This window comes from Hibiscus syriacus, unplaced genomic scaffold (assembly GCF_006381635.1).
Source record: "Hibiscus syriacus cultivar Baekdansim isolate YM2019G1 unplaced genomic scaffold, ASM638163v2 tig00111708_pilon, whole genome shotgun sequence".
NCBI classification, from domain to species: Eukaryota; Viridiplantae; Streptophyta; class Magnoliopsida; order Malvales; family Malvaceae; genus Hibiscus; species Hibiscus syriacus.
In genome coordinates, this window is record NW_024063159.1 from 3008183 (window position 1) to 3034284 (window position 26102).

Here is a 26102-nt window from a genome sequence, read left to right on the forward strand (position 1 = left end):
CTCTTTTATGAAATGTCTATCCACTTCAACATTTTTGTTCTATCATGTTGAACTGGATTATGAGCAATGTTGATTGTTGACTTGTTATTACAGTAGAGTTTCATTGGTCCATTCCACTTCATCTTCAAGTCTTCTAAAATAATCTTCAACCATAATAACTCACAAATTCCCAATGCCATAGCTCGAAATTCAGCTTCTACACTTATCTAGCCACCACATTCTGTTTTTTGCTTCTCCAAATAACTAAGTTTCCTCCAAAGAAAGTGAAATAGCCTGAGGTTGACCTTCTATCAATTATGGATCCTACATAATCTGCATTTGTATATCTTTCCAGAGTCAAGTTCCCATCTCTTCTAAATAGAATTCCTTTGCCTGGTGTACCCTTCAAGTACTGCAAAATTTGGACAACAACTCTTAGGTGTGATTCATTGGGATTGTGCATGAATTGGCTCACAACCCCAACAACATATGCTACGTCTGGTCTGATGTGTGACAAATAGATAAGCTTTCCCATCAGTCTCTGAAAAACACTTCTGTCAACTGCCATATCATCATCCTTTGAGTCTTCAAGCTTATTCTTGACTTCTATAGGAGTTTCTATCGGTTTACTTCCTAATTTTCCAGTGTATACTTCTGTTGAGATATAAAAATCCCTTGTTGTGAGAGTGCTACCTTAATACTTATGAAGTATTTTAATCTTCCAAGGTCTTTTACTTCAAAATCATTTATAAGACATTTCTTTAAATTAAAAATTCCTTCAGAATCATTACTTGTAACAATTATATCATCTACATACACCAATAGTGCAGTTATTCCCCCAGAAGGAGAGTATTTCACAAACAGAGTATGATCACCTTAACTCTGTTTGAAGCCTTGTTTTAGCATTACTTTAGTAAATCTCCCAAACCAAGCTCTTGGGGACTGTTTTAGTCCATAAAGAGCTTTTCTCAATTTACACACTGCCTGTCCAGTATTTGAATCAAATCCAGGTGGAATATCCATGTAAACTTCTTCTTCAAGGTCCCCATACAAAAAGGCATTCTTGATGTCAAACTGCTGCAAATTTCATCTTTAAATAGTTGCTAAGGATAATAAAACCTCACTGTGTTCATTTTTTCAAAAGGGGCAAAAGTTTCAAGATAGTCAATTTCATAGGTTTGAGAGTACCCATTTGCCACAATCTTGCTTTGTACCTTTCTAGAGAACCATTTGATTTATACTTAACAATCAATACCCATATGCATCTTACTTTTTTCCCTTTATGGCAGCTTCACTAAATCACATGTCTTATTCTTCTCTAATGACTCCATTTCATCTTTCATAGCCTTTTTTTCAGTTCTCATTTTCTAATGCCTTAGATATTGTTTTAGGAATAACAATGTCTTTTAGGCTAGTAATGAAGGTTCTGTAATTGGTGGATATGTTTTTGTAGGTTAAAAACATATAGGTAGGATGTTTGGTGGTGCATGTTCTTTCTTACTTTTCTAATAGCAATGAGAAATTCAAAATCAGAAGTAAATATAAACTTTTTAGCATCACTTTGTTCAAAAGGAGTTTCAGAGTGTACCTCAAATTGTATAGGAGCAGGAGTAGGAGAAGAGGATGATTGAATCTACATAGGTGCCTTCTTCCTCGAATAGACCCTTAGGGGACAAGTAGTGTCCTGAATATTGGGCTGTGATGTATTAATCTTTGGTTGAAGAGTTCTAGGTTCTGATTGGGGAGAGGATGAAGTAGAAGCATGTTGTGTTTCTATCTGTAATTCTGTAGAATATATAGGTATAGGTGTAAGTGTAGGAAAATCAACAAGGGGCTGAAGTAAAAACAAATCTGCATCCTTATCTTCCCTAAATGATATCTCCCCCTAAAGATAAAGAATTGTAAAATAACTATCTTTCTCCACAAAAGTGACATCAGCAGAAGTGTAGTATTTTCTTGTAGGAGGGTGTAGCACTTGTAGCCTTTTTGAGTGGAAGAATACCCAATAAAAATACATTTTAATACCCTTGGATCAAGCTTCCCTCAGCCTTGAGAATGAATGTGAACAAAAGCAACACACCCAAATACCTTTGGTTTTAGGTTAAGAGATGGACTGAAATTTGGAAAGAACTTTGTAAGGGTTTGAAGGAGACTTTGGGATTCAAGAACTTTAGTGGGTAGATTGTTTATCATGTAAGTGACAGTTAACATAACTTCTGTAACATCCCAAAAGACATGTTAGTGACCAAAATAAAAGTTTTTAAAACTTCACAATCAATTTCAGAAAAGATTAAAAGTTCAGGGACTTAATTAGAAAATTTTAGTGTTAGAGTTAATAGAAAAGTTTGAAAGTATAAAGGGTATAATGGTTATTTTATAGGAAAGATTTTTATTTTTTTCCTTTGTAAATTATTTAACACATGGAAAAGGAAGGAAAGGAAAGAAAAGTCTGGAGAGTTGGGTTTGGGTTCAGACTGCTTCTTCTTCTTCTTCCCGTGAGCTCATTTAAAAGGTGAGTTTCTTACAAGTTGATTATTCCTTTATTTTATAATAGGTTTTGATTCTTGGGATAATAAGAAAGCTTAAGGAAGTTTAAAGATAAGTAAAAACTCAAAGATGAACAAGTTATGAGAAATTAAGTAAAGGGAGTTTTTAAGTGAATTATTGAAAAAGTAGAAGATGGATTTGGAAGTTAAATTTGACATGTCATAAGTTGAAATAAGAAATTCAAAGTGTTAGAAATGAATTGGGAACATGCTGATTTATTGGCTTGATTATTGAATTCAAGTATGTATTTGGGATATTGGATATTAAGATGAGTTAAAGTGATCTAAGTTGATTAGAATAAGTGTAGTTAAGCTTAAAGAACTAAAAGGAGGTTCTAGTATAAGATATAAGTAAGTTTGGTAAATTTTCGGGTATGATAAATGAATTTTGGGTAAGGAGTATCGGTAATATTCATCAAGTACCGATACTTCAAAGAGGAAATGAGTGTTAATTGAAGCATGGGTATCGATATTGGTTGAATAAGTATTGTCGTAACCGGTTTTCGTCCGGGCACGAATTTTTTACTTGGCGGGAAAAGTGATGTGAATAAATGGTTTTTTTTAATAATTTGGGAGTCGCCATCGACCTTTTAGGTCAGGTAGGTCGAATACCTAAAAATTATCTTTTAAAAGAGTTTTTAAGAAAACATCATTTAAAAGATGAACTGATCTGCGTTTATAACCAAAAATTCGTTCTTTTTATTAATAAAAAGGGATTCGTGGTCGGTTACGTTTAGGGAAGGATTAGCACCCCTACAACGCCCAAAATTGGTACTTTTTAATTATAAATTGTCTCTCATAATAGAATTTTAAGAATTCAAATATATTTAATTTATAATTATGTTATTTCAAATTTTATTACTATAATTTTTAAGAAAATATATTAATTTAAATATATTTATAAAAATATTTATTTATTTAGAAATATCAGAAAAGTACTTCTAGGTTCCTTAAGACAACTCTTTTCTTTGATATTAATAAATAAATAATTAAAACAATTATAATTTATAAAATAGGATATTTAGTAAAAATATCAGAAAACAGACTTCTAGGTGCTTTAAGACAGTCCTTTTCTTAATATTGAAAAAATAAATATATATTAAAATATGATTATTAAAAGTAATTTATGAAATATAGGATTTTAACAAATAAACAAATATTATTTATTATATATATATATATATTTATTTATTTATTTATTTATATAAATAATAAAAATAATAATAATGAAATAATAATTAAAAAATAATATTGCAAATAATATTGCAAATAATGATTAAAATAAAAGGAAATAAAAATATAGTATTAAAATGTAAAATATTAAAAATCATAGTCAAAAATAAAAATTAATGATTAAAATGTAAAATTATAAAACTAGAGTCCTAATTCGAAATATTATAAAACTTGAGTGCTAACAGTGTGATTTAACCTATATTAATTATTAGGGATTGAAATATTAAATATAAAAATATGAGGGACTAAATATGATATTTATCCTAAATATATAAATACTGGTATGGATTAAAACATAATAAAATAAAGTTCGAAGACTAAATTAAAATGATCAAGAATTGCTTTTTAGTGACTAAATTGTAAGGATTACAAACTATAGTGACTGAGGACATGGTTTACCCCTGATGAAAATTACACGCACACTCCTCCCCAAAATGACGTCGTTTGGGGAAGGATTTAAATACCCCAAATGGCCGGCCCTTCGGGCCATTTATTTCATTTCCTCTCTTTTCATTCTCTCTCTAACTGAGAGAGAATGAAAAATGCTCTGTCATCTCTCTTCAACTCCCTCATCTGAGGGAAAAGAATTTCGGCCGTCCGCCTTACTCCGGCGCCGGTAGCCACTGCCAGCCACCGTTTAAGGTGGCCGGAATTTGGAAAATTATCCCAAATCGTAGATCTCTATATCTTAAGGTCAAATATGACCTCTATTTATCCTAAAAACCCTTAGAATTTCCTAGATCTAGGATTTTACCTTCGAAATCCGAAGGTTTCCGACGATGTTTCAAATGCCTCCGATGACAAAGTAAGCTCTCTTTTCTCTTCTCTTTTTTTTATTGGTTTACTGTTGATTGGGATCGTTGGTAGCTTTCTGTCTTCCTTTGTTTTTCTTCTTTCGTCTTTGTTCTCTGTTGCTGTCTCCTTGCTCTCCGTGGCTGTGTGTCCTCTTTATTTTGCAGGTAACGGTGGCTTTTATAGCCACCACGGCGTTCTGTTTGGACCGATCCTGAGAGGGAAACCTCGGTGAGTCACCAAAGCTAGGCTGGTGACTCACCGTAGGGAAGGCTGTTGGTTGCCATCTGGCATTCTCGAGCGACGGCGTGGCAGCAAGGCGTCGGCAGGAGTTGGTTGGACCATCTGGCTTGGGAAGTGTCGGTAGAGGCGGCTGTTGGGAGTTCTTGGAGACATGAGGCGGCGCCGCGCGGCAGTAGTGCTAGGGTTTTGAAACCCTAGCTGAAACCCTAAATATTTAGGGTTTCATTTTGGTTTGGGCCGGTTCTGGTTGGGCCTGGGATTTGGGCTTGTAAACGGGATTGGGCCTCTGATGTAATTTGTAATATATATATATATTTAATAATAAATAATAATAATAATATATTATATTAATAATAATTATAATTATTATTATGAAAAAAATTAATGTCTACAGCTGTCCCTCTTTGCTCATTCTTGTGTTAACAAGAATAGAGTAAAGACGAAAAAGACAATAATTTTTTTGGCCTCTATTGAGTAGGATGAAAATGTTTGAAAACATCATGCACTGAAGGGCTTATAGATAACCCAAAGGTTTTTTTGAAAACATCAAAAAGCTCCCGAAGGCTTTTTGGAAACATCATGCACTGTAGGACTTACAGATGACCCTAAGGTTTTGAAAACATCAAAAAGCTCCCGAAGGCTTTTTGGAAACATCATGCACTGTTGGACTTACAGATGACCCGAAGGCTTGAAAACATCAAAAAGCTCCCGAAGGCTTTTTGGAAACATCATGCACTGTAGGACTTACAGATGACCCTAAGGCTTTGAAAATATCAAAAAGCTCCCGAAGGCTTTTTGGAAACATCATGCACTGCAGGACTTACAGATGACCCTAAGGCTTTGAAAACATCAAAAAGCTCCCGAAGGATTTTTGGAAACATCATGCACTGTAGGACTTACAGATGACCCTAAGGCTTTGAAAACATCAAAAAGCTCCCGAAGGCTTTTTGGAAACATCATGCACTGCAGGACTTACAGATGACCCTAAGGCTTTGAAAACATCAAAAAGCTCCCGAAGGCTTTTTGGAAACATCATGCACTGCAGGTCTTACACATGTGGGAAACAGTTTACTAAGTAAGAAACTATGAAAATCGTTTTCTTACTTTTCAACAATTTCATTTTTAGAAAAGATTGAATGAGAAACTATGGAAATCGTTTTCTCATTATTTTTCAAAATAACATGTTGATTGGGTAACATGCCCCAAACTCAAGATAAGGCTGTTGGAAATAGTTTACTAAGTAAAAAAACTAAGAAAATCGTTTTCTTACTTTTCAACAATTTCATTTTAGAAAAGATAAAATGAGAAACTATGAAAATCGTTTTCTCATTCTGTTTTTTGAAATAACATGTTGATTGGGTAACATGACCCACTCTGAATATAATGCTCATTTTTGTGGATTGCGTCCATCTCTTCTTCAGATGTTTGCATGATTCATATATTTATGGTTTTGAATACCTTCTTTGTGTAAGGTATTTTTTACCATGAATCTTCTTGTTTTTCCGAAGATCTGTAAAACTTCATGTTTGAATGCACTCAGATGTATCAATGTAATGCATTGTCTATTGTGTAAATGATATTCTTATGAATGCATGAATATTGATGCAATCTTCATTTGACTTTAAAGTGGTGAACTTGGTCTTCCTTCAATTCATCATTTATTGCCAGGGTTACCCCTGGATATCAGTGTAGAAACTTATGCTATCCAGCTTGCATTTCTGCAGAATCATCTGATCAACTTGTATCTTTGCATCTTCTTTGCTTTATTTAAGTCTCAGAAGAAATGTTTCACTTGTGGAACTCTTGTCGTAGTCAAAATTATGACCATGATGCCTCATTTTGTCTTGGATAAAATCAACTTTATTTGCTTGTACTTGTGTAGAAATCACATAAAGCTTTCATCTTTGAAAAGAGAATCTATCATCTTTAAAAGAGAATCTATCATCTTTGAAGAGTGTAGATGTAGATATGTCTAACTCATCGGGGATTAATTAGGGGAGTAGAGTCTGTTCTGATTTGACTCTTGAAACACATCATAAGGAGAATTTATCTCAATTCCTTTCATGTCTCCATATTTAATTGGTTCTCGAACAAGGCAACTTGAACCATATCATGTCGAGATGCTTAACCACAACCTGTCGTTCAACTAGTTTCTTGTTGTTAAAATTTCAGCTCTCCTTTTTGCGGAAAGAAATCTTCATCATATCTCAACTTATAATCTTGAAGTTGAAGAAGACAAACTTCATCTTGGATCAAAAATGGAAACCATATGATCACAACATTGGTTCAACATCAGAATAACTAGTCCGTAAAACATTTTGACAACATATTCTTCATCTCATGTGGTTTCAGCTCAAATGTTCGTAAAGCATTTGACAACACATTCATCTTTTTTGTGGCTTATGCCAAGATTTCTCAATCATTGAATCTCTTTGCATGGTGTTCAAAGTTTTTGTATGATGTCACAAGACCATTTGAGAACATAACTCAATGGGAATTCAAGTGTGATGTTGGTATGACCAAAAAGTTGGTCAAATTCACAAGATATGCTGGTGTCGAATTGAATAGAAGACACTAATTACTCTTGATATCATCTCGGGAAAGGGCAAATGTAATATTGATCACGTTTTCTTCTGTAATGAGCATTGTAGAAAGTAGAAACACTTCAGCTATAGGATCAATGTACAGAAAGATATCCGTGGATTTCTTGCTGCTGGGGATGAAACGCACACGATAAAACCCAAAATAGATGGAAACTCAGTTCATCTTGGCTAGCAATGATGATCCCAATAACAACAGGAATAACAGTAATATAAGTGAGAGTCGAGTCTCCCTTTTCAATGTCATCAAGTAAGCAAAAACTATTGTGAAAAACAGCTTCGTAATCCCAACAGTATGGTTGTAACTAACTGCCAGGAATCTCAAAGAAATATTTCCAATCATCACCGACACATATAATACAAAATTCAAAGATGAGATCTTGAGGAACTGAACCCTGGATCGTGTAGTCTACCTGGGGATCATCTTTATTCATGCAATCATGATGTAGTTTATCAAAGAACACATTGTCATGTGACAAATGGTTTAAGAAGATTGGGTATTTGAAACCATACTTGCTGAGTAGATATTTATTCAACAACATGATCATAATATAACTGCTTGATGAACGAAGCAATTATGTATAGTCAGCTCTACTATCACTGCTTCACTATTTTCATTCTTCACACCTTTCTGTCTCATTGGAAATATTTGTTCAAGTCAATAATCTTGACACAGGATGTTGTGGGCCTTCAGCATGCCCCAACATTGGCTAATACAAGTGTTCAAGATGCATCAACAGTTCTGATTCTGATTGAAATAGGCTTTCAGCATGCCCCAGCATTTTGCTGATAAATATTCAGAATATTTCAACATTTCTGATTCTGATTGAAAAGGGTTTTTAGCATGCCCCAACATTTACTTCTTGTTAATCTGAGCCTTCAAAATGCCCCAACATTTGCTGATACAGATGTTAAAAGTATGTTCACATTATTTCTTGTTGAGATGAGCCTCCAAGAATGCCCAAATATTCATATTGCTGTGAGCCTTCAAAATGCCCCAATATTCTATTTCTGGTTGAAATGGGCCCTCAATATGTCCCTCTAGACCTGTCTGAATTGAGCTTTCGAGATGCCTCAATTTTCTATTTTTGGTTTACTCTCGACGTCTATTTGACTTGAATATCATGATCCCTACAAGGTCCAATTTTGACAATGAACTGTTGTAGGTACTTGTGGCTTTATTCGTGATCCAAATCTGTTTATCTTGAATACTCTCATTCTGGTGTCACTAAACAGCAGTATTGTCAGGTAACTGGAGGAATTCTCTTCATGTTGTCACAAATTTAAGAAGTACTCAATCATTTTGACAAAAACGTCTGAGATATGTGTCTTCTGAATGAGGTGACCATTTTCTGTATCTGGCGGGATTTAGTCAAACAGAGCAGTATAAATTGCTTGATAATCCGTTCCAGGCTGACACAGTGGTTTATCATCTTTCAGTGAAGGTTATTTCTGGAATATATTTTTTTGTGGGAGAGAAACCAATTTATGAAAACAGTAATATGATGCAATAGCAAGATTAGATATACAGTGGTACAGGTTCATCAAAAATCCACACCCATGCAACATGTTGATTCTGATAACAACTCATCTGATTATGAAGCGATCTTTCAAGCTGATTTCACAGATATTGATAGTTCTTTCTGATACCGAGGAAATCCTGAATTCTGATATTGATGAGGAGAATAAACTGTTATACTTGACAAAAACAAGATATTCAGAGGCTGAGGCTTCAATAGCCATGGAGAGATGTGGTCTGGATTCATCAATTGCAGAGTTGACAGATTTTATATGTGCTGCTCAAATGGCTAAGGCTGCTGACACACTTCTTTCAGTAGAAGATAGGAAGCAATTATGCAATGACCCCAATTACAAGCAAAGACGAAACTCTGGCTATGATTTTTGGAAAAGGAAGAAACAGAGGAAGCCTGAAAAGAAGCTTCTTAATGAAGACGATCATGCAGTTCATCTTCCTAATCCAATGATTGGTTCTGGGGTTCCTACCGAACCAGATCAGATAACTCAAAGAACACTTCCAGAAGATGCTATTGGGTCTCCTTATTTCTACTATGAGCAAATTCATCTTTCAAATCCAATGATTGGTTCTGGGGTTCATACCAAATCAGATCAGATAACTCAAAGAACACTTCCAGAAGATGCTATTGGGTCTCCTTATTTCTACTACGAGAACGTGGCACTTGCTCCAGTTAATGTTTGGACTGGAATATCACAGTACTTATTCAATGTAGAGCCAGAATTTGTAGATTCGAAGAATTTTCATGCTGCTACACTGAAAATGGGCTATATTCATAATCTGCCAATTGAAAACAGATTTCCTCTTATCTTGTTTTCTCCACGCACTATATATTATATTTTTCCATTGACAAAGAAATGATGGCCTTCCTGGGATCCAAGAACAAAGTTGAACTGTTTACAAATATGTACAGGAAGTACCAAATTGACAGAAAGGATCTGTAAGGCTCTTGAAGCTTATGACGATGAGCCACCTTCGAGTGTCCAGAAGTATGTTCTTGATGAGTGCTGAAAATGGAATCTGGTATGGGTTGGAAGGAATAAAATTGTTCCACTTGAACCTGATGAGGTGGAAATGCTTCTAGGTTTCCCTAAAAACCATACATGAGGATCTGTATAGAGACATGTTCCATGGTGGTATCAATGTCCTGTCTCTTTTCTCTGGAATCAATGATGCAGAAGTTGCCTTTTACTGTCTTGGTATACTTTTGAAAACAGATGAGCAAAAACTGAATGATGATCGGTTGGAGCAATTGATGAATAGATTTGTCGAATTCGACCTTGTTATCGGTGTCATCCAGCGTAACAACCTTAATGGAAGCACTAAACATCATCAGGATGAACTAAAAGATTAATGACTGCTACGACAACTGTTTCTTCTTCTGCTCCAATATATCTCACTCTTTTCGACTCATGGAACGGTTTAGTTGACAGTAAAACTGGTCATCTTCAACTTTTGGAATCTTGTAACCAATGTTACCCTATATAAAAGGCCTATAAGGGTAGATTTTGTTCCAATGTCTTATTCTGTGCCATAAGTCCTCAAATTCAAATTCAGCAATCTTCTGAAGGACATAATGGATATCATCTTGACAAAGAAAGTGATAGGCATAGAAGAAGTAGCAATGATGTATCAAGACTTGAGCCAGCATCACGGTATAACCAGAGTGCAGGTAGTGACTTGTTCATGGCTCTATGATGTAATCTTCTAGAGAACATGAATTGATGGTTGGGGAAAATAATTTGTCTGGTGATTCTTATCGCCCTTAGCATGAGATAAACGATAATCTTTCTTGATGAACTGCTAATAATGTCATAGGAGAGTGTCACAAGTTCAATTCTCCAGACTTTCTGGCTTCTTGGACCACTTACCTTCAAAAATGTGAAGTGCTTCATTATTCTGGCCTCGTTCATTCTTTTTCTACAACAGAGGTAGAATAAGCAACAATTGCTTCAAGGACCTTCCTCATTTGAGACTGTCCTATTTGAAAATGTTTTTTTCTCCTTTCTTTATTGAAGAATGAAAGAATTTTGCAAAGTATTACCCCTTTCAGGTTCATAATACAATCAAATCATAAACAATAAGTTTAATGAATATCCAATAAATCAACTACACTTTTAAATCATTCAAAAATCATAGTCCTATGGCAAGTGTCAAAATTATTGACTGATTTGAGGTGTAGGTTGATTTTGGTAAAGTAGGTTCTTTCAAGTTAGTTCAGTATGTCGCTTCGGCTTCCACTAACTTGAAAAAAAGGTTGTTATGCTCATCTTGTAAAGATGTTTCTCGTTTTCAAAATCTCAGGAACGTCTTTGGGATGTGCGGTGCTTCTTTTAAGAGCTTAAAATCGTCTCTTATGTCATTGTTGCACCATTCAATATTTGAGCCGCCTTTTCAGGTTTTCAACTCGAATCCTCCATTGGTTTCAAAATGTTATTTAAAAATTTACATCTTGAACCCCCCCTTTTATCATTTTTATATCATGCATTAAAGATTTTAAAAACCAATTTTTGCAAATAAAAATCAATCTTGAGAGGCGGAATGAATTCTGAAGATATTCTCTTTAGATGCCTTCAATCTTGCTTTGCTTGACTTGGATCTGCTTTGTTGGGGATTTTTCTATCATCAAGATCCCTCTAGACTGCCAAATTTTTTTTATCCATTCTTATTTTCTCATATCTTCAACATTTCTTACTCTTCTTGTTTATACTTGATTAATCTTGTAACTTGAGGCTCAATAAGTCACCCATCTTGATTCAATTTTCCTCCTTTTTTTCTTTTTTTTTCTTTTTTTTTCTTTTTTCTTTTTTCTTTTTTCTTTTTCCTTTTTCATCTTTTTTCTTTTTACTTTTTTTTTTCTTTCTTTCTTCTTTCTTTGCTGGATTTTTCTTTTTTTCTTTCTTTGTTGGATGAGTATAAGACTTCAATTGCTTTGAACACCTATTTTTCCTTTTTGTCCTTTTTCTTCTTCAAGTATAATATTTCTTGACAGAATCTGAGTTTATTTGGTTTCTCAGAACTTTCCCATCTGTTTTTGCCAAGATCAACGCTTCTCGGGAAAATGCCTTTTTTATAACATACGCCTCTTGGATGTACTTTCTGTTCGTGACCTTTCATCATCCATTTCTGATACATCTGCCCATGGCAAATAGCTTTCAATTGGTTCTCATCAATAAGGTTTAATTGATCAAATCGAAATTGGATACATTCAGTCTTCTCCAATTTTTCCTCCTTTAGGATACAAAATAATGGGATCTCAACTTCAATTGGTAATACTGCTTCTATTCCATAGACTAAACAATAAGGTGTTTCCCCTCTAGATGTTCGCACAGTAATTCAATATGCATATAAGGCAAAAGGTAGCTTCTCGTGCCAATCCTTGTAAGTTTCAGTGGTCTTTGTAATGATTCTCTTGATGTTCTTATTTGCTCCTGCAAATGCCCTATTCATCTTTGGGTGATATGACACTGAGTTGGCGTGCTTGATCTATGCGCGAAGTTTAGTCATCTCATACATAGAAGTCCTTGTAAAAAGAGGTATCTCCAGGGGGATAAATATTCAAGATTAACTTTACTTACATGAAAAAATGTAATTAATGCATGATATATTTATTTCAATTAATCACTTTTTCTTTCTTCTTGAGTATGCCCTAATCACTCGAAATTATCTTCAATGAGTTGATCCATGATGCCTCATCTCGTCTCTTGATTCACGGATAATTGAAAGTTTGGTTCTTTTGAGGTCTTTTGGTTTATGATGGTTTTGTGTTTGGAAGGACAAATGTGTGACTTTTAAAGTCATGTATATGGTGGAAGGGGTAATATCATAAACCAACCAACTCTATCCGAGAAGGTAAACATCTAGAGTTGGTGTCTCAAAAATAGGTAGAGACATTTCTTCAGAATTTCAGATAAATGTACGGTCAAAATTTGGTATTAGTAAGGATCAAGTAATTGGCATTGGATGGGATATGAAAGATATAATTTTACCACTTGCCAAAGATCTATAACTCTTGAAAATTTAAAAGAATATTTAATCTACTTGATACTCAATAATCTCAAGATTAAAACTTGATTCTTTGCTCATAACCATAAAAGCAATACACATTTATTTATTACACAAAAGGTGGAGAAATGAACAAAAAAATAAGTTCAAACAAGATACTGAAAATAGAAAGTACTATAGTGGTAGATAACACTTCCACTTGTTTATGCATCATGCCTCATTATTCCTATAATGTTGGGTATGTAATAGGATCAGGGTTCTTTTCTTCATTCGTCCCCCATTTCTTGTATCAAAACCCCTTTGTCAGCAAGCATCTCAATTTCTTTTAACAGTGGCCTACAATTGCCTGTAGAATGCCCAGATACCCCTAAGTGAAAATTACAAACTCTATCTTGATCATAGCTATGAGCAGAAGGGTTTGGTGTCACTTTAGTTGGTCTTGGTGTGATGTATTGACCTTTAATCAAATGAGGGTACAAGCCTGAAAAGGAGGTTTGGAACACCTCCAAAGTATTTCTTGATCGCATGACTTTCTTTGGTCGATCTGAACAACTATTTGCTCCTTTTCTTTTGCAATTGCGGGCACTTTGGATGTGATACTCATTCACATTACCAACTTTAGCTCTCTGATCAATCGAGCTATTGGATGTGACTTTTGAGTTTCATTCACTGATTACATTCTCAATTAAATCTCCACTTGTCATAAGATTCTTGAATTCCTTCGTCGGATTTGCCTGCATTACCTCGCAGAAAGGAGCGGGAATGGAATCCCGAAACATATGTGATATCTCTTCTTCTAACATGGGAGGTTGAACTTGTGCTGCCACTCATCTCCATCTTAAGGCATATTCTTGAAATCTTTCATTGGTTTTCTTCTTTACTCTTCGAAGATCCATACGTGTTGGAGCTAAGCCTTTAACATACCGATATTGTCCCAAAAATGCATCAGCTAGATCTACCCATCTCTTGATTTGTTATGGGGTCAACTGATTGTACCAGACTACTGCTGGGCTAATAAGGCTATCATGGAAAGAGTGAATTAATAGATCATCAGAACTCAAATATCCTTCCATTTTTCTGCAAAACATTCTCAAATAGATTAAGGGACAACTGGTGCCATCATATTTCTCAAAATCAGGCATTTTGAATTCATGGGGAATAATCAAATCTGGAACCAAGCTGAGCTCTCTTGCTTCTAATTCTTTGTGGTGGGCACTAACATCTTTCATGTTTCTGATTGCTTTCTCTGTCCTCTTGTCTCTCTCCTCATATTGTGAATAATTAATGAGGCTATTCTTTGGGTTTGAGTGGGATGCCCCAGGGTATGTTATCTTTCTCGACTCTTCAATCTGATAGCACGATTTCTCTTTAGCAGTTATCTATTCTTTATCAAATTCCATTCCCTGAATAATTTGATCTGATTCATCTAGTACTGAATCTGACGCTTCTTTCCTTGTATCCCGAGGTAACCCTGTCAATTGTTCTGACCATTGATCTTGTAGTCCCTCATAAGATTGCTCCATTATGATGATGGTAAAGTAATATGAATGAATGATCTTGGTTTTACTGTTACAAAACCTTTCATGAATTATTTACATGTTTTTATAATTAATGTATTTAACAATACTTTAAATAATAAAAAAATGTAATGTAAATGCGAAAATGCATAAATTCCAAAAATAAAAATGCAAAATGTGCAATTCAAAGATATAAAAAGTAAGAATACAAAATGAAAATACACAGATACAAAATGTAAATGCATGTATGAAAAGGTGTTACTCAAGAGTGATCATCTTAGAACAGATTTCATTGAACACAAAAGCTTCGGTACATCAAACAAAACTTTTACATGTAGGGGATAGCTGTCACTCCTAACTTCTATATTTCCCTTAAAAGCCAAACTAACTTCCACTCATGCTCAGGTGTGAAGTTCTCAATATGCTTTAATTCTCTTGCGAAGCCAGCTATGTCCACCAGCTTATGAGCCACATTGTTTGCTTGAACAGCAGCTTCCTTCATGATAGTGTCTTTTTTCTTCATATTCTGTGTCAATTCCCGGAGCTGTAGGCACTGTTGCTCATTTTCCCTTGTAAGGGAATCTTTATGGTTACAGAGTTCTCGTACAAGATCTCCATAATCATCTACACATTTCTTCAATGTCTTGTTCTTGTCAATAGTGGCTTTTAATTCAGTATCAATATCATGCTGATGGATCTGATATGATGCTTCCATGTTGGTCATAGCACTATTCAACATTTGATTTTCGACTTGACATCTTTTCAATTCACTGATAGATGCATTGTATCTTTCTTCTGCAACTCGTGAATTATGATAAAACTTCTTGGCTCGACCTTAATATATGTTACAGTTCTTCTTCAGTTTGGTGGCCCCAGTTATCCACTCTTCTGGGGTGTTCCCTATACCAGCATTTTGAAAGGCTTGACTGACCTTCTGGAAATCTTCTTGTATGATTTCCATTTCAGTGCTCAATTTATCATTTTGATCATTCAAATGACATATTTGGGCTTCGAATATCAGCAAATCTTCTTCCTTCTGGACGTCCTTACTGATGTTATTACCTTTGAATACATTTGGTGTTGATATGGCAGGATCTTCAATTACCAAACTAGGTTGATCATTTATTATAAACTGCAAGATTCCCTGATCCAAAAGACTTTGGACTCGACGTTTGAAGGCAAGACAATTTTCAATGGTATGTCCTTGAGCTCCGGCATGATATTTACAATAAACGTTGATGTTATACCAATTCGGATACGGAGGTTGGAACAGTTTTATATAATATGGATCCACTTCTCGTGCTTCAAGTATCTTCTCATACAACTCTATATATGATATGGGGATATTATCAAGATGAGAACCACCTTTTGTCTTGGATTAAACCTGAGTCTTAGACGTCGGGAGCAGACCAAACTTTGATGATTTCTGATTACATGATTTCTTCTCATCTCTGGGAGCTTTTACAGTGGTCACCATTTCTTTGGTATCTCCAGACGATTTGTGAATACAAATGATAATTGTCTGCAACTTTTCAAATTGGTTAGGATCAGAAGTCCCTTGTATATCTGAAATTGCAGGATTATGTTCATTGATCTCTATATCTTTTTGTGCATGAATCTCTTTTCCTTTGGTCAAAACAGATATTCTATCCATCATCTTGGATATCTGCTCTCTTATTTCTCGTATCTCCTTTTGCTCTTCAATGGGCATACGATCTTTGGGTGCATAGCTCTCATCTATCTTCAGAGTTCCCTCAGGAGGTCTTTTCTTGGCCGCATCATATTTTGTTTGATCATAAAACTTTTTGTCCATTTATGATTTCTTTCCAATATGATGAACAGTCTTTCAAGTAAACACCTTTTGGTTATGCCATGATCATGCAATGTAAACAAAAGAAATCAATATAAACATATTAGAGCAATGTAACATGTATGAAGAAAAAAAATAAGAAAAAAAATAGAATAGTTAGTACCAACTAATGGAAAGAAAAATTTATATCTATCAAGGTATAAATCCTAACCTCATGCTTTCTAGTTTCATGCTTTGTTTGGAAAATTTAACCTAACCGCATGATTACTAATTCGCGTGCATTTATTCAGAGAGAAAAATAATAATAAATTCAAAGCTAAAACTTATTTCTCCTTTGTGTACACCTATGGAAATGGTTTCAGTATTGTCTTAGATTAGGAGAATTTCTAGGGTTTATTATATGCAGGTTTTTAGTTCTAGGAGTAAAGGTACTCGAACTGTCTTTGTTGATGCCCCCTTGGGTTGTTAACCCTCAATCCTAGTCCATCACAGACTAAAGTGGATCGAGTTCAATTCGAGGGGATACACTTCTCTATGCCTGACACGGAGAATAAATTCTCACGAAGACATAGAGCATATGAACCCCGAAAGTTACTTGCTAGGTCTAACACGGAGAATAAATTCTCACGAAGACGTCGCTTTCACTCCCACTTAAAAGGGACAAACTCAATTATAGAGCTTTATGTTATGCAATGCAAGTGTTGTGTGTGAGGAGAAATGTTCAAACCTCTAACAGACAAATAAAATAATTAATACCTTCATAAAATAAATAAAAAAATATTAATAAAATAATATAAAAATAATAAGTAATAAAAAATTTAAAAGAAAAGAATTAAAAATTAAATAAATGATTTTTTAATTTCTAATTAATAGAGACAATTTATAATAGATTATTCGCAGGCATTTATTCAGAGAGAAAAAAATAATAAATTAAAAGCTAAAACTTATTTCTCCTTTGTGTACACCTATGGAAATGGTTTCAGTATTGTCTTAGATTAGGAGAATTTCTAGGGTTTATTATATGCAGGTTTTTAGTTCTAGGAGTAAAGGTACTCGAACTGTCTTTGTTGATGCCCCCTTGGGTTGTTAACCCTCAATCCTAGTCCATCACAGACTAAAGTGGATCGAGTTCAATTCGAGGGGATACACTTCTCTATGCCTGACACGGAGAATAAATTCTCACGAAAACATAGAGCATATGAACCCCGAAAGTTACTTGCTAGGTCTGACACGGAGAATAAATTCTCACGAAGACGTCGCTTTCACTCCCACTTAAAAGGGACAAACTCAATTATAGAGCTTTATGTTATGCAATGCAAGTGTTGTGTGTGAGGAGAAATGTTCAAACCTCTGACAGACAAATAAAATAATTAATACCTTCATAAAATAAATAAAAAAATATTAATAAAATAATAAGTAATAAAAAATTTAAAAGAAAAGAATTAAAAATTAAAGAAATGATTTTTTAATTTCTAATTAATAGAGACAATTTATAATAGATTTTAAAGTTTGACGGTCCCCAGCAGAGTCGCCAAGCTGTCGTAACCGGTTTTCGTCCGGGCACGAATTTTTTACTTGGCGGGAAAAGTGATGTGAATAAATGGTTTTTTTTAAATAATTTGGGAGTCGCCATCGACCTTTTAGGTCAGGTAGGTCGAATACCTAAAAATTATCTTTTAAAAGAGTTTTTAAGAAAACATCATTTAAAAGATGAACTGATCTGCGTTTATAACCGAAAATTCGTTCTTTTTATTAATAAAAATAGATTCGTGGTCGGTTACATTTAGGGAAGGATTAGCACCCCTACAACGCCCAAAATTGGTACTTTTTAATTATAAATTTTCTCTCATAATAGAATTTTAAGAACTCAAATATATTTAATTTATAATTATGTTATTTCAAATTTTATTACTATAATTATTAAGAAAATATATTAATTTAAATATATTTATAAAAATATTTATTTATTTAGAAATATCAGAAAATGACTTCTAGGTGCCTTAAGACAGCTCTTTTCTTTGATATTAATAAATAAATATTTAAAAACAATTATAATTTATAAAATAGGATATTTAGTAAAAATATCAAAAAACGGACTTCTAGGTGCTTTAAGACAGTCCTTTTCTTAATATTGAAAAAATAATATATTAAAATATGATTATTAAAAGTAATTTATGAAATATAGGATTTTAACAAATAAACAAATATTATTTATTATATATATATATATATATATATATATATATATATATATATATAATAAAATAAAATAATTAAATAATAATTAAATAATAATAATAATAAAATAATATTGCAAATAATGATTAAAATAAAAGGAAATAAAAATATATTATTAAAATGTAAAATATTAAAAATCATAGTCAAAAATAAAAATTAATGATTAAAATGTAAAATTATAAAACTAGAGTCCTAATTCGAAATATTATAAAACTTGAGTGCTAACAGTGTGATTTAACCTATATTAATTATTAGGGATTAAAATATTAAATATAAAAATATGAGGGACTAAATATGATATTTATCCTAAATATATAAATACTGGTATGGACTAAAACATAATAAAATAAAGTTCGAAGACTAAATTAAAATGATCAAGAATTGCTTTTTAGTGACTAAATTGTAAGGATTACAAACTATAGTGACTGAGGACATGGTTTACCCCTGATGAAAATTACACGCACACCCCTCCCCAAAACGACGTCGTTTGGGGAGAGGTTTAAATACCCCAAATGGCCGGCCCTTCGGGCCATTTATTTCATTTCCTCTCTTTTCATTCTCTCTCTAACTGAGAGAGAATGAAAAATGCTCTGTCATCTCTCTTCAACTCCCTCATATGAGGGAAAAGAATTCCGGCCGTCCGCCTTACTCTGACGCCGATAGCCACCGCCGGCCACCGTTCAAGGTGGCCGGAATTTGGAAAATTATCCCAAACCGTAGATCTCTATATCCTAAGGTCAAATATGACCTCTATTTATCCTAAAAACCCTTAGAATTTCCTAGATCTAGGATTTTACCTTCGAAATCCGAAGGTTTCCGGCGATGTTTCAAATGCCTCCGATGACAAAGTAAGCTCTCTTTTCTCTTCTCTTTTTTTATTGGTTTGCTGTTGATTGGGATCATTGGTAGCTTTCTGTCTTCCTTCGTTTTTCTTCTTTCATCTTTGTTCTCTGTTGTTGTCTCCTTGCTCTCAGTGGCTGTATGTCCTCTTTATTTTGCAGGTAACGGTGGCTTTTATAGCCACCACAGCGTTCTGTTTGGACCGGTCCTGAGAGGGAAACCTCGGTGAGTCACCAAAGCTAGGCTGGTGACTCACCGTATGGAAGGCTGTTGGTTGCCATCTGGCGTTCTGGAGTGTTCCATGAGGCGGCGGCGTGGCAGCAAGGCGTCGGCAGCAGCTGGTTGGACCATCTGGCTTGGGAAGTATCGGTAGAGGCGGCTGTTGGGAGTTCTTAGAGACATGAGGCGGCGGCGTGCGACAGCAGTGCTAGGGTTTAGAAACCCTAGCTAAAACCCTAAATATTTAGGGTTTCATTTTAGTCTGGGCCGGTTCTGGTTGGGCCTGGGATTTGGGCTTGTAAACGGGATTGGGCCTCTGATGTAATTTGTAATATATATATATATATATATATATATATATATATATATATTTAATAATAATAATAATATATTATTAATAATAATTATAATTATTATTATGAAAAAAAATTAATGTCTACAAGTATCGATACCATAAGGCACAAATTTATATAATTGTTCAAAGAGTATCGATACCAAACGAGCAATATTGATACTGAGTGTACCGATATCATCTAGCAAGTATCAATACCATTTTGAAATATGGATGGCAGAATCGAAATGGGGTATCGATAACGTGGAAGGGTATCGATACTACAAGTATAGGGGTATCGGTACTGTGCTTGTAGTACCGATACTACTTGATCTGGAAATTAGATTTTAGTGCTTTGATTAGATTGAAATATTAAGGACCTTTGCAAATAATTCGAATTCCAATATTTATTGGATTGTATATGTGTGTAGATAACGATCAAGAGCAAAGTTCGGAGAAGTTGACCAAGCAGTAGGCATCGAGAAGGAGATTGATATTGACTAGTGAGGCCAAGTGAGTGCTTAATATTAGGTATATGAAGTTTTATGGAAATAAGACTTGCGATGAGCCTATTTCCATGTTAAAGTGTATGAATTCATGAATACAAACATGTGTTTGTTATGATTAGTATGTATACATGAGTATATGTGCTGACATGTTATTGTATGAGTTGTGTGATCGATGTGCTGCATGAGATATGTGATTATAAGAGAACAAAATATAAACTATATGATAATGAATTATGAGACTATGTGAATACATGTTTATGAGACAAATTATGTAATAATATGAGAATATGATAAAAGTGAGTTCATGATAAATGATATGAGCTAGGTAAGCATGTATAAAGGTTATATAAATAATACGAACATGAGTTAGGCAAGTACATGGTTGTGTGATCATTTATGTAAACTAGTATAATAGAATTATATGATTAAATGAGAAGTGAGATAAGCTAAATAAGAGTGACCTATATGATAATATGAGAATAATATATCAGTTAGGATAATTGAACATAAGTGATGATACGAACATATAAGATAAACTATATTGGGAAAATTCATGTGATTAATAAAATTGTGACATATGGGTTATATTATATATATATATATAGATAGAGAGAGGCATATAAGAAGGTTATAGGAACTATATGGAATTGAATTAAATAAATAGATTAAATTAGTCTATAAATGAAATAATATAAGTGATATATGTGCATAAGTTACGTGATTTATGTGAATATAAGAGAGTGAAGCATAAATTATAGGATATGATATAAGTTATTATATACATATATGATATATGTTATTAAAATGGACATATGTGATTTTGAAAAGAAGAATATAAACTATGTGAATACAAGTATATGTAATATGATATATAACTACGAGTTAAGAGGATATGATATGATCTACACAGGGATAAGTTATGAGACTACATGTGAAATGAAATGAGTATTTATATGTGTGATGAAATGGTTGTCTATATGAACATGTGAATATATGTAGAAGACATAAGAATAAGATATAAGCAATACGACAAGAAATATGAAATGTCATGAGGAGTTGATATAAGCCATGCAAAAAGTAATCTACGTGACTATATGTATATGATATGTGATACAAGTTATGTGACAAGCATAATGATAATGCCCATGTTATGTGATATGAGAGCTAGAGGTATAGTTGGCATGCCAAGAGTTGGGGGTTACATGGGTCATTCGGGACATAGATTTCACATGCCACTCAGTGGATCCTTATACGAGCTGTGGTGACAGCATATGTGCACAACCTCTATGTACTCACATATATTTAGTTCTCACATATGTACATGGGCTAATAAAAGGATAATAATAAATATTATATATGTGATGTCTATTCTTTGTGATATGAAACGTGTTGTTTGGTTAAATGAATCGTATGATAGTTAAGGATGTTAAGTCCAAGTTAGATCCTAAGTCTTTAAAATGTGTACTGGTTGGGCATTATTCACTTAAGAAGCGTTATAAATGCTATCATCCTCATTCTAAATGATTTTTTACCACTATGGATACAACATTTTATGAGCAGGATCCCTATTTCACTAAGGTTGAAATTCAGAGGGAAACATGGAGGGATTTTCAGCCACATCAGGTATCTCCTCCTAATCTTCATTCTCAACCTTTAGAATTGCCACCATTTTTGCCTTTACCTACAGATTTATCACCTGTGACTGCTCCCATTGATTCTCCTGTAATACCTATAACTGATTCAACCACACATACTTTAAACTCCCTTCCTGAAAATATACCTACTCCCATTGAAAGTATTCCAAAAACAATACCACCCAAACAACTTTGTGTCTACATAAGGAAAAGAAAATATATCCCTGAGGCTATTTTACAATATAATTCTTGTCGAGAATTGAATTTGGGTCCAGCCGCCGAAATGGAAGAAGAAATCAGTAAGTCCACTTCTTCTACTCTAGATGACTTCCCTATTGCTATTAGAAAAAGGGTTAGACATTAAACCAAGCATCCTATTGGAAATTTTGATGGTTATAATTCATTGATGCCTTTTTTTCAAGCATTTATAATAACCTTGGATAAAGAATAAGTTCCCACAAGCATAGCTGAAGCTCTAAAGGATCTAAAATGGAGAAGGGTTGTTGAAGAGGGAATTTGTGCACTAGAGAAAATGCTACTTGGACCGTTACAGGCATTCCTCAAGGAAAAAATGTTGTTGGTTGTAAATTGATCTTTGCTATAAAGTATAACTCCAATGGTAGTATCCAATGATACAAAGCTAGACTAGTGGCCAGAGGTTTTACGCAAACATATGGGATAGATTTCACAGAAACTTTTGCACCTATGGCAAAGCTTAACATTGTTCGAATACTCCTAAGTTTGGTTGTAAATTACGATTGGCAAATACACCAACTTGATATAAAAAACACATTCCTTAATGGCATGCTAGAGGAAGAAGTCTACATGAAATTGCCACCTTGCTTAAAGTTTGTTGGAGGTAGCAATAAGGTTTGCAAGCTCAACAAGTCTCTATACAACTTAAAACAATCACCCAGAGCTTGGTTCGAGAGGTTCACTAAATTCATTCTTAAAAACAACTACAAGCAGTCCCTCGCCTATCATACTATTTTCATCAAGGTAACTTCTACAAATAAGAAAGCTATCCTAATTGTGTACGTAGATGACATAATTCTTATTAGAGATGATGAGGAAGAGATTAGCAATTTAAATAAGTTGTTAAATAGGGAATTCGAAACCAAGGACTTGGGAAAACTAAGGTATTTTCTAGGAATGGAGGTGGCAAGATCAAAAGAAGGACTTTTGATCAACCAAAGAAAGTATGTACTTGATTTATTGAAAGAAACTGGTTTTCTTGGTTGTAAGTGGGTGATACACCAATGGAAACAAACTTGAGATTCAATAAAGAAGATGTGTCCTTATTAGACAGTGAGAAATTTCAAAGATTAGTTGGGAAACTAATTTAGTTATCCTTGACAAGACCAGATATAACCTTTCCCGTAAATGTGATAAGTCAACACATGACTAATCCTACTGAAGAATCACAACAGTAAATAGAATTCTCAAGTACTTGAAGAAAACTCCAGGACATCGCTTAATGTTTAAGAAGACAAAAGACAGAACTGTTAAGATTTTTACAGACTCTAGTTGGGCCGAAGATCTCACTGAAAGAAAATCCATTAGTGGCTACTACACTTTTTATTGGGGTAACTTTACAACTTGGAGAAGTAATAAACAATATCTCGTTTCAAGAAGTAGTGCTGAAGCTGAATTTAGAGCACTAGCATTGGGAATATGCGAAGAAATTTACTACTTAAACTACTAAAAGAACTTGACACTAATCAGGAGGATCACTTTAAAGTTTTGTGTGATAATCAATATGTCATTCAGATTGACAAGAACCCAATTCAACATGACCGAACAAAGCATGTTGAGATTGATAGGCATTTTATTGCTGATCAAGTCAACAAAAAGACAACCACCCTTTCATACATTCATTCAGAAGGACAGATTGCAGACATTCTTACTAAGGCTTTGCTAAAGCCTGTTTTCAATAAATTCCTATTCAAGCTGAGATTATACAATGTGTATTCTCCATCTTGAGGGGGAGTGTAGGAATTATAGAAATATACGAGCTATTACCATCCCTTTAGTTAAGAGATTCTGTAAATATTCTATTTTTTTTATAATCCCTAAGTGGATTTTTTGGTATTTGTCCTGAGTTTGTCAATATCAGTAATGGACATTTCGAGAAAAAGGCTAATATGAAAATATGGGTCCAATAGGCCTTCTACTTTCCATATCCATTAATTTCATTTTACTATGCCTTCTCATCGAGTCTAAGCATTTAGAAGAGCTCCCATACCCCTGAAATCTCCTATTACTTGTGGTTGACAGTCTATTTATCTTTTTCAAGGAGAACTTCATGTGTTCATAATTACCATCTTAAGGTGAATGAAAGTAGATCGTTTCACAGAACTTCAGGGTTGCACTTTTAGAGTGTTCTCATTGTTACAGAGTTGCACTTTCATATTTTATTTGTGCATCCTTCATTCATTTTCTTGTGTGGGCATAAATGTAATCTTGAAACAAGAAATTGTGGAACTTTTCATGTGCCACTAATAAATAATTTTCTGCTGCAGTTGTCTTCATTTTAATCTTCTTCCCATTATCCTTTTAATGAGTCTCTTTCTGAGCATCATTTTTTAAAAAAAAGGATAATATTATTAAAGTTATATTAAGAACGCAACCAAAGCTAAAGGCCTCATTAAAAACCACACTAAGCTTAAATGGAGGAAAGAGAATGCCCAAGGTTGAAGATACAAACACGAGCATAGCTCAACATAAAACCCTGAAATGATCACACAATCCGCAAAAACCGAACTAACCAAAACCAGCAACAAAGGCAAGCAGGCCTAGAGCCCTAGCCCTATATCAGCCCCACCTAATTCAGCACCATACCAGCAACCTAGAAACACTGCACCAGAGGCAAAGAAAGCGCCTGTTTGGCAAAGAAATCGGTCATCCAATTACACAATCTGGGAGTATACTTAATGGCAAAATTATCATTCTTGGTGATCAAAACCATAGGACTAAGAAAGTTGGCCCAATCTGAAGGACCAGTAGAAGGCAACTACAAGTACTAGGAGATTTCAGGGGTATGGGAGCTCTTCTAAATGCTTAGACTCAATGAGAAGCCATTAATTTTGTCAAAATTACTAGGAAAGTTGGCAAAATTCTCTTTTTTCCTTTGGCTTAAATGTTTTGTGGCCATTAATTTTGTAATGATATCCAATGTTTGATTACCATTTCTGGTATTAACTGATTTTACTTCCTTTATTCACATGAATCCTTTCCTTTTAGTTATAATGATTTTCTTGTCTGCTTTCCTCCCACCTCTTTTTCTTTATTTTTGTTCAGTATGGCTTTTTTGCTTGGCTGCTCAGCACTTTTGTAGGGCTGCTGCTTTCTTTCCTGAGGTATGGTCTATTTTACACATGGATGAATTAATTACTGCCATTGCATTTTTTTCCTTGGTTCAACTGTTCTCATTTTTGGTTTAATGGTGATTTCTGTGGAATAAAATGTGTGTAGTGATAATAATTTGATTTCTTATTCAAGATTTTTAGATTCAGCTGAATGACTATTATGGTTCCACGTATTCATTTGTAACGTGCTAGAATTGTTATGTAATGTATGATTCTTTTTTTAATCGTGTAAAATTGATTTATTTTATTTTCATCTGCTTCCGTATCCTCTTTCATCTCTAATTCATTTGTCTGGGTAAGGGTTGCTATAGTGTCAATGAGAAATTTAAAACTGCTGCCTGCTGGGTTTAATTTTTTATTTCTCTAGGATCATCGATCATACAAATGCGGGGTTTCTTCTTTTATCCTTTTTATTTTTTAATTCTTTTGTGTTTGCTTGTGTGTTAAAATGAAATACTAAGTTGTTACGTGTCTGTTTTTGAACAACTTTGCCTTGGTTCTTTCAGTCACTGGTACATTAGCCAACCCCCACTTTTGTATTTTTAGTTCATTGTGTGACATGGAGTTAAGAATGCATACTATTTGGGCTCTGTTCGGTTGATACTTTTTACTACCTAGACATGCTTGTTAAGAATGTTCCATTTGTTGTTATCATCCCTTTTTCACTATGCTTATTAACATCTTTTATACTATTGCTGCAATTA

The 26102-nt window shown here is 34.0% G+C and overlaps 1 protein-coding gene across 1 annotated transcript; it reads right to left on the minus strand.

The window, feature by feature from the left end:
- Nucleotides 1-202: 202 nt before the first annotated feature.
- LOC120168085 (uncharacterized mitochondrial protein AtMg00810-like) lies at nucleotides 203-19688 on the minus strand. Its single transcript, XM_039176918.1, has 3 exons — nucleotides 19594-19688; nucleotides 19295-19485; nucleotides 203-633 (listed from the first exon to the last, which is right to left on the minus strand). The coding sequence occupies exons 1-3, from the start codon at nucleotides 19686-19688 to the stop codon at nucleotides 203-205; spliced, it is 717 nt and encodes a 238-aa protein (XP_039032849.1).
- Nucleotides 19689-26102: the final 6414 nt, after the last annotated feature.

Bases quoted from the DNA above. Each gene is read 5' to 3' on its own strand.
- LOC120168085 (XM_039176918.1), bottom strand. From the start codon at position 19,688: ATGGTCCAACCAGCTGCTGCCGACGCCTTGCTGCCACGCCGCCGCCTC. The intron at 19,486-19,593 runs GTGAGTCACCAG...TGCAAAATAAAG, and splicing joins AACCAACAGCCTTCCATACG to AGGACATACAGCCACTGAGA. The intron at 634-19,294 runs GTAAAATCCTAG...ATATCTCAACAG, and splicing joins GAAACCTTCGGATTTCGAAG to AAGTATACACTGGAAAATTA.